Source organism: Coptis chinensis, chromosome 7 (genome assembly GCF_015680905.1).
Source record: "Coptis chinensis isolate HL-2020 chromosome 7, ASM1568090v1, whole genome shotgun sequence".
NCBI lineage: Eukaryota > Viridiplantae > Streptophyta > Magnoliopsida > Ranunculales > Ranunculaceae > Coptis > Coptis chinensis.
The window spans coordinates 64,278,370-64,287,466 of NC_141462.1; the positions used below are offsets into that span (position 1 = coordinate 64,278,370).

At 40.0% G+C, this 9,097-nt stretch overlaps 1 protein-coding gene across 3 annotated transcripts; it reads right to left on the minus strand.

Moving 5' to 3' along the window:
• NUDT9 (nudix hydrolase homolog 9) lies at positions 1–4,422 on the minus strand. Of its 3 annotated transcripts, none has more exons than XM_086571329.1 (10): positions 4,207–4,422; positions 4,026–4,100; positions 3,873–3,929; positions 3,658–3,740; positions 3,354–3,412; positions 2,238–2,386; positions 1,965–2,108; positions 733–891; positions 476–607; positions 1–352 (listed from the first exon to the last, which is right to left on the minus strand). In XM_086571329.1, the coding sequence occupies exons 1-9, from the start codon at positions 4,297–4,299 to the stop codon at positions 512–514; spliced, it is 915 nt and encodes a 304-aa protein (XP_086427455.1). In that variant the 5' UTR covers positions 4,300–4,422; the 3' UTR covers positions 1–352; positions 476–511. The 3 variants fall into 3 exon arrangements, with proteins under 3 accessions (XP_086427455.1, XP_086427454.1, XP_086427453.1); XM_086571328.1 differs by having other exon boundaries at positions 1–396; XM_086571327.1 differs by having other exon boundaries at positions 1–607.
• Between the last annotated feature and the right edge of the window lie 4,675 nt (positions 4,423–9,097).

Consider the following 9,097-nt stretch of genomic DNA (forward strand, 5'->3'; position numbering starts at 1 on the left):
TTCTAAAGAGAAGAACAATATCATCATTAGTAGATGGAAATACATAATACCAACTGTGTGATACAAAGTTATGGCTAACTATGCTAGCATAAATATCAAGAGTTCACGCTGACCTATATATATTGTGAAAGTTTCTGGTAAAAGAAAAGAAAAGCTAAGAAGTCATGGATGTAAGAAGCCAGGCACTCCTTGACGTTCAACAATCTGAATTCTGGAACCATAAAAGAAAAGGGTTTACCAGCCAAGTAAATGGATAGGTCACATATGATCACCAGGAAATCTTTTGCATCATTCACCAATCATATGTTGGACAAGGAGATACTGTTTTTGGATCACTCTACCAGACTTGAGCCTTTGTTTAGAAGACGGGACAGAGAGAGAAGGAAACCTTTAAACCTTTAAAATTTACAAAAAACTAGCTGTTGAGTTAATGTAAGCAACAGAGAAAGTCATTCAGATATGAAAAGCTTATAACCTTGGTCGGAGTAACCATCAATCATTGGCTTCTTCCTTATTCAGTTACATGTCCTTCAACCATTAGTTCATAGAGAGCCCATCCACCTTGGTGGCAGCCAGGCATTTTAGTTGCTAACTTCTCCAACTCACTCTGAAATTCCAGAAGTATAGAATAACATAGAAAAATTGAGCCAAGTGATTTACAATATAACCAAACAAAATTATGACTTCAAAGAGCTATCTTCTCATCTTTCAGGATATTCAACATGCACTAACCCTTGAAACAGAATAAAGCTGCACAGACTCGTAGCTGTCCTGAGCATTGGAATATAATTGCTGAATTTCGTTCGACTCCAGGCCACATTTAAGGAAGAAGAAAGCCGTTGGCCTTACATTCAACTCTCTACGGGATATGCCAATGAAGATAGGATCATTCTGCACAGAAATCATACATCATAAGTGTCAACATATTATGAATTTAAAAATTCCTAATTACTGGAAAACAGATGAAAATAAGAATATATTCCATACCAAGGAACAAGCCTAAACTCTTCCCTCCTCTACAAGGATCAAATTTTTTAATGAATAAGTGAATAACGTTCATGAATGCAATACATAAAGAACCAATAGTTTCTGATCACAGATCTTCTCCAATGAGCAGTGAACTAATATAAGGAAATTGAGTGACTTGTTGGAGAAGGAAGCAAATCTTTAATAGGTACATGGTGCTAGATCTGAATATAGGAATCGGTCGTGGCACCTATGACCTTACTGGAGTGGAAGTTATCTTCGTGACATTGGGACAGGGTAAGGTTTAACCTCTCCATGCAGACAAATGGAGACAATAGAGCAGCCGTCCACAGTAACCCACGTCGGTTTTTGTTAGCAATTTAATATTATTATTCTCATCTCTTTTGTCCAATACATCCAAAATGTTCATCTTCCTTTGCTCTCCTTATTTCTGAAGGGTTCAGGCGAGTGGGTAACACCAGTGGTGAGTTTCAAAGCAGGGTAATAAGCCTCACAGATCATACAACTAAGGAATATGGCACCTGCTTGCAAACATCATACTAAGCATGTAAAGTTTATCGTTCAGCATGTGTATCTAAGCTATTCCTATGTGACTGCCCCCAACCTAATGTGAGTATATGGAAGGTGTAAGGCATAAAAGGTATACAAGAATGGTATCTTCTGATGGTTTGGAAAAAACTTTTTCCACGAGCGCCATACAAACAAATACGTGTACATTACATCGTTTGAGAAATGTGATCTAGAGGTAACATGACAATTTTGCTCTTATTCTGGACTAAGTGAAAAACAAACTGCATCTTCTGTCTTAATTAGTATCCGAAATGAATCCGTGCCTTCTATGAGGAAAAGCTCAGGTCATGTGAAAAAAGGAGTGCCATGATTTCACAGACAGATACAGAAACAGCACTAAAGAAAATTGTGGTCCAAAAGAAAGAAGTTAAAGGAACTTTGACTTCAATTGAGTTGCGTTACTTCACCAGACTAGACACGGGGACTCCAATTTCTTCTACTACTTCACGTATAATGCTGTCAAACATCTCTTGAGAAACCTTCCTGTTTAATTGTTCAGAATCTGTCAAGTCTTGATCATATCTATGGGCTGATATTCCAATTTCCTGCGGCTGCCAACCACCAAAAAATATATTTCAACAATCAAATACCCACAATTCGTTATCAGTAGCAGTCCACTAATTGCAATAAAGAACCTTAAGGAGCTAGATGGTAACATAATCAAAATTCTTAGGAGATACCTCGGGATGACCACCAGGGAAAACAAAGTGTCCAGGAAACTCCCCCACATTATCACTTCGTTTCAAAACAATGATTTTACTATCAGCTGTTTCTACAACTGCTCCATTACCCAACGGACTTGAGGTGTGTTGACACCGTATAGGATCATCTACAAAGAAATCAGTGAAGGTAAGGCAAACTAGTTTATTATGAGATTGACATTCTATTTCTGAAATTATGTGTTGCCCTTATCCATCTCATATGGACTGATGTGGGAAATTTCAAAACTACCTCAATGTCCACTACTGAAGATGTTACTGCATGTAAAACTGCCCAAGATAAAGTTCCATACAGCTTTATCTTGCAAAGGTGCAAGGCTGGAACAAGAGTTAGAATGCTTTTAATATGGCTTGCATACATGACCAAAAGAAATAATCTTCCCTCTCTTCATAAGATTATTGCTGGTCAGAGTTCTTCCAAAGCAGTGCTCCCTTGAAGAAACACACCTTAGAAGGAACTTTTTGAGTTTTCACTGTAACTTTCTTCAATGGCCAATCAGCAACTGTAGTACTCAGTTTGGCCGCTCTATGCTTCTCAATTATTGCAGCATGACTTTGGGTGAAGCCCGAGTTCCTACCCTCCCAAATTCTTTCCTTCACCTTCACAGCTCTTCCTTTTGCCTCCTTGTGCACCAAAGAGTTTGACAACATTGAAGGACTAGATAGTGAATAATTTTACCACATGACCTCAGTTGTTTCGAAGACGAAGATGGGAAGGACTAGGATGAGAAATAGGGGATCGGCATCATGGAGTGCTGGCTGGTGCTTGGAGCTGTATTATTTATTGGGCCAGTAGAGGAGATCTCTTTTTTATTTTTCCTTTCTTTGTTCTTTTCCTTTGATGGGTTTTGAGATCAGGGGCCGAGTTTAGGTGGTTATGGGAATCTAACTTGGGTGTTGATGTAACTGCTTCTACATATATTGTCAATATAAATACACTTTACTAGTCAAAAAATAAAAATAAAAAAGTAAAAACTCGTGTTGAATGTTAAACGGTTTCTAGTTGTCATAGAAGATCGACACTAAAATTCCAAATTATACTCTAATAGTCTAATCTGAAGGTTGAAATGCATGTACCTTCTGAATGAATAAGGAATCTCTCCCACTCCTTACTTAAGTTTGTGCCCATAAAAGTTCTGAATGAAAGGAAAACACATAAGAATCACTACATTGGTAGAAGTCTAATATGATGACAGAGACTAAAAAGCACCTAGTACTCTAGTCGATATTGTAAGGTTCAACATCAACATCAACATCAAGGTCTGTGCTAACAAGTAACAACTCCAGCCTTCTATAAACTACGATTCTAAGCTAGTGGGCACACTTAGATCATATCTTAACATGAGTTTGTGATCAACGAGTGTGTGTCAGAGAGAGAGACCTGTAATCTGTTAAACCCAGGCGGAGACACAACTGGGACTTCTGACTGGTACCATCAGGATTGTGCAATGCATAACCTCCATACTGTGAAATACATACACAATATTTAATTTTCTTCAAGTAAATAAAACATTTATAAAAAATTAAAAAGAAGAAATGCTTGCTCCCATTAATATAAAAAAATGAAAAAAATGAAGGAAGACTGGGAATACATACCCTGAATTTTGTGCCATTAAAAAGTGATGGGGTTTCCTCAATTCTTCTATTCCATGTCTAACATTCCAAGAAAAAAAATTAAATTATAAAAAAAGAGAGAATGTAAAATGCAAAACTGTGGAAAAATAAAATAAAGTAAAATAATGGAGTAACCTGAGAAATGGAATCCTCTAAATTGACATCCGGATGAGGATTTCGGTCATAAGATGGACTGAAATCCACAGAAACCTGTCAAAGCAAAAAAAAACACATTTCATTCAATATTAATAATAATGAGCTCACCGAATACTAAAACAATATTAGATTGTGATAAAACAAGATAAAGAGAACTAGCCTGAGAGGGGGAGAGACCAACGGGGCATTTAAGCAAGAGTGTGTACGAATACGGACGAGACACTGCTGCTTCCATTTCTTCTGGTTTCTCCATGAGTGTGTAATTCAGCAGTCTTTTCTACTTATTTGTCATTTGGTCAAGGGACTTCAAATGAGAAAAAATTATTGGTCAAGTAAGTATTTATTTTGTGTGCCTACTGCTATAATCAATGACTTCTCCGTAGGATTTTTCTATTACGAAGCTTGATATAATCGTTTGCTATTGTCCGCTTGTAATCCCTGGTTGTCTTTAACCGGCTATCTTCTGCACTGATTCCGCCTGGATGCCAACTGACTAGACTATCAAAATGAAACTGATAGGCTGTACCAAGGTTGAGCTCCTTGCTTATCTTTACAAACTGCCGATTTTTCAAGTTATAACAATCATAACACAATAGCATATCCCTTTGATGTATGAAAATTTTCAACATCATGTCTGAGTCGCCATTGTTATCAACGTCTCCTTTCACGCCAACTACGCACATGTCGCCTCAGAAATTTGGTATATTTGACAGGGGATCAAGAGTGATGCTAGTTTTTTTTTGTCCATTGATTGTTTTCTTCTTCGTTTAGATTCCATATGTCTAAATGATCATCAAATACAGTTGTGACGCACAGAGATCCTTTAGTCGTAGATGACAAGAAAATGGAGTACTTTTTGGGTTTAAAAGTTCGAAGCGTGGTGCTCCTAAATTTCTTATTTCTGACATCCAACGCAAAATATGTAATCTATTGGCAAGCCAGCACTACATTCTTTCTCAAATAAAAAAAGGGCGGCGTTAACTGATTGTATGTATACCTAAGACCAGGGCAAGGAATAGGAAAATTGATTTGATTCCAATTAATATCGCCTAAGGTAAGCATAATCACATGCTCTTTAAGAATTCCAAATACTTTATACCCTTCAATAGAATCGTTGTAAAAGAAAGATATATCGGATATATCGGATATATCGGATATCTCGGTTCTTTCTTTTGGTTAGAACGACGCCGATATACAGAAGGATATTAAATTATTAACAATTTCATCGATTGACAACGTTACAGACATATATAAAATCGCCGAAAAAGAGTAATAGACCATTACAACAAGCTAGCACTGATACAGTCCTCTCCTCATCAGGAATAGCAATATTGTAAGGGCATCTTGAATGGAGGGTGTAAAATTACACCTCCACATAGACGCCACTTAGGTGCTATTAGGATTTTCCACTTCTAATTGTATACTATTGTAGAGTTCATAAATATCCACTCTTTATACTCTCCAATGGAAAAGTGTAAAAAAAAAATAGATTTTAAACTCGGACGTCACTTTAAGTGACGTCCTTCTTTAATTTAAACTGGGAAAGTGACGTCCGAGTTAAAAAATTACTTTAGAATTAGAAAGGGACGTTACTCCAAGTGACGCCCGAAAATTATTTCACTCAGACGTCAGTTCGAGTGTCACCCGAGATTTTTTATTAACTAATAGCGAGAGGGGAAATTCACCACCCTCTCTATTAGCTAATACACTATTACCTACAGTATAACACCCCCATTGGAGAGAGTTTTTTGATATTTGGGGTGTAAAATTTCCACTCTATACGGTTTACACCCCCTATTGGAGATGCTCTTACCCTCCGTTCTACACTACAGTGCACATGTCCATATACCAGGTCGTCCACCTTCAGCTCGTCTCACACCATCAGATCATATCCACGACTCAACACCCAGGTCATCAACAGCATCAGTTACAGCCATTTATGGAAGCAAATCCACTAGCACAACCTCGGAGCTCAATCAAGGAAACATTAACTTTGTAATAGCATAATAATGAAGAATCATCAAGATAGCACACAAGGTGGATCTACACTTCATAATAGTCCAAATCAAATATGGAAGGTTAGCTCAAACATCTATAAATAGAGAGAGATGAACTACGTAAGGTTTGATTCAAGTTTACCCCAAGAAATTTGATACGTAGGCAACTCTTATCCCAAGAAGAGTGCAGTCATTCCCTACCACACGAATCATCAGGTCATTGTCCAGTAAACACAATATCTACATTGGTGCCGTCTGCCGGTTCGTTCTCTTGAGAAAAAACACATACCATTTTCTCAAGCCCACGAAGCTGGTCACAAAGAAGCCACCATGGAAGCACAATTACAAGCATTAGCAGATAAGATGAAGACGCTACAGGAGTCATTCGTAGCACTTCAACAAGAAAAACCAGACGATGCGCGAAAACACCACCTCCAACGCCAACAACGACCCTCCAGACGTAGTGGAGAACAACACCGTCACAGCCCTCGCCAACACCACCAATCAAAGGCTGGAAGACTTGCGCAAAGATTGGAGAAGGCGAATGACAAGGATAGCGCACTCCAGATCGCCCAGAAAATACTCCAGACGTACAAGGCGTCACCATTTACAATAGAAATCAGTCACAAGCAGCCGCCTGCAGAGTTCATCCAACCAACGTTCCCGCTGTACGACGGTATATAGCTTGTGTCCAGGCCAGCATGTAGCACGTTTTAGCCAGACCCTCGCACTCTACAGCGCGCCAGAATACAACTATCTTAAGTGCAAACTCTTTCCAGGTAGCTTGAAGGACGGAGCCATAGATTGGTTCTACACACTCCCTCCTGATTCCATCAGCAACTTCGACAAGCTGGCCGAAACATTCGCGGGAGAATTCGTCCACAACAGGAAGAAGCAGGCTGACCTAGACTCGCTGTTCCAGCTAAGACAGGCGAATGGAGAGACAATCCGTACGTTTCTAGGGTGTTTAAAGAAAGACCTCCTCTCGTTGGAAGCAGGACTCAAAGACAGCTTTGCAACGTCTACATTCACAAATGCCCTCTTAGACGACTCCGACCTAGCAGGGTCCCTCATGCGCAACAAGCCAAAGACCCTAGACGACCTGTATCATAGAGTCAAAAAGTACATCAAATACGAAGAATGGATAGCCCAACACAAAGGAAAAGAAGTCCTCGCAGTAAGCGACAGACGAGGACCCAAAGAAAGCCATCAATATTTAGGTAACAAAAACAACAACAACAACAACAAGAGATCTAGCTCCAGCAAGCCTTCATACACAAAGAGAAAATTCTTCAACTTCTCCAAGATACCGAGTTAGATCCTGAAGAAGATATATACATCACCATACTTCAAACCCAACATCAACAAGATGATAGCAATACCAAAATGTCCATACTGCCATTTCCACAAGCTCCACCACAATGACACCAATGATTGTTGGAGCCTCCAGCACTACTTTCAAGACCTAGTAGAGGATGGCAAATTGAAAGAGTTCCTGCCAGAAAGCGACCTAAGGCACAAGCTGGAGGCCAAGCGCCACAGAAGCAGGAGCTGCAACAACGAGCAACCTGCCAACAACAGAAACAGGAGCAGAACAGCCCGACGATCTAAATCTCTAGGTTGGTCAAGGTACAATAGGAGACAACACTCCTCCAACCACGATGAGGAGAAAGTAATCAACATGATTACAAACACCTCAAACGACGAAACCTCAGGTCGGGAGAAGCGCAGAAGCGTAGGAGCACTTCAAAAATCTACCACCTCTCGCACAAAGCGGAGGTGATCAATCCCACCAACCCTCAAACAGCAACAATAATTTCATTCACTGAAGAGGATCTAGACAAGGTGTGCCTACCCCACAATGATGCCCTGATAGTGCACGTCAAAATCAACGGCTGGACAGTCAAAAAAGTCCTCATCGATCCAGGCAGCTCGTGCAACATACTTTTCAATCAAACTTACAGGGACATGCACCTGCCAGACTCAGTGATGATAGAATCAAATGCATCGCTCTATAGGTTCAATGGAGATCGCATAGATGCCATTAGAGATGTCATCCTGCCAGTCTCCATTGGAGAGAAGGAAGACATGGTCAAAACTTCAACACACTTCAGTGTGATCGATGTCAAGTCGTCCTACACAGCCATTCTAGGATGCTTTCACAAAATCCAAGCAATCCCATCAACCCTACATCAGGTCCTGTGGTTTCTCGATCCCAGAGGCATCATGGAGCTCAGAAGGAACCAACTAGAAGCTCACCGGTGCAATCACGTCAGCATAACGACCTCACCTAAGAATTAGGTCGTTGACGACAAAGAAGTCCCAAAAAAGCAAGATCCTTAAACATCCAGCCTTCAAGCAACTGCAGCAGACAAGCTCAAAGGGAAACAGGCTCAAATAGAACCAGGAGAAAAGGTCAATTTGGACACAACTGATGACCCAAAATTTGTTTATGTAGGGGCTGATTTAGACCCCAAGCTCAAAGAACAACTTGTCAAATTTCTATCTCTCAATAAAGATGTTTTTGCTTGGTCGTATATCGATATGCCAAGAATCAACCCTCAAGTCGTTTGCCACAAGTTAAATGTAGATCCAACTATCAAGCTTGTCAAACAACGACCTAGAAAACTAGCACTCAAATTTTAAAAAGCCATCAACGAAGAGATATAAAAGCTAAAAAACTTTGGATTCATCAGAGAAGTCGAGTACCCGACCTGGCTAGCCAATATTGTGGCTGTCCCAAAGAAGAACAGTCAGGTACGACTTTGCATAGACTTCACCAACGTCAACAAGCACTGCCCAAAAGACAGCTTCCCCCTACCAAGGATCGACATATTGGTAGACCAAAATTACGGCCACGAGCTTTTATCATTTATGGACGCATATAGTGGATACAACCAAATACCGCTTGCAGAAGAAGACCAGGAAAAGACATCCTTCGTGACCGAGCAAGGAACGTTCTGTTACAATGTCCTACCATTCGGCTTGAAGAACGCCGGTGCGACCTACCAAAGACTAGTCACCAAAATGTTCAAAGACTTGTTAGGAGACACT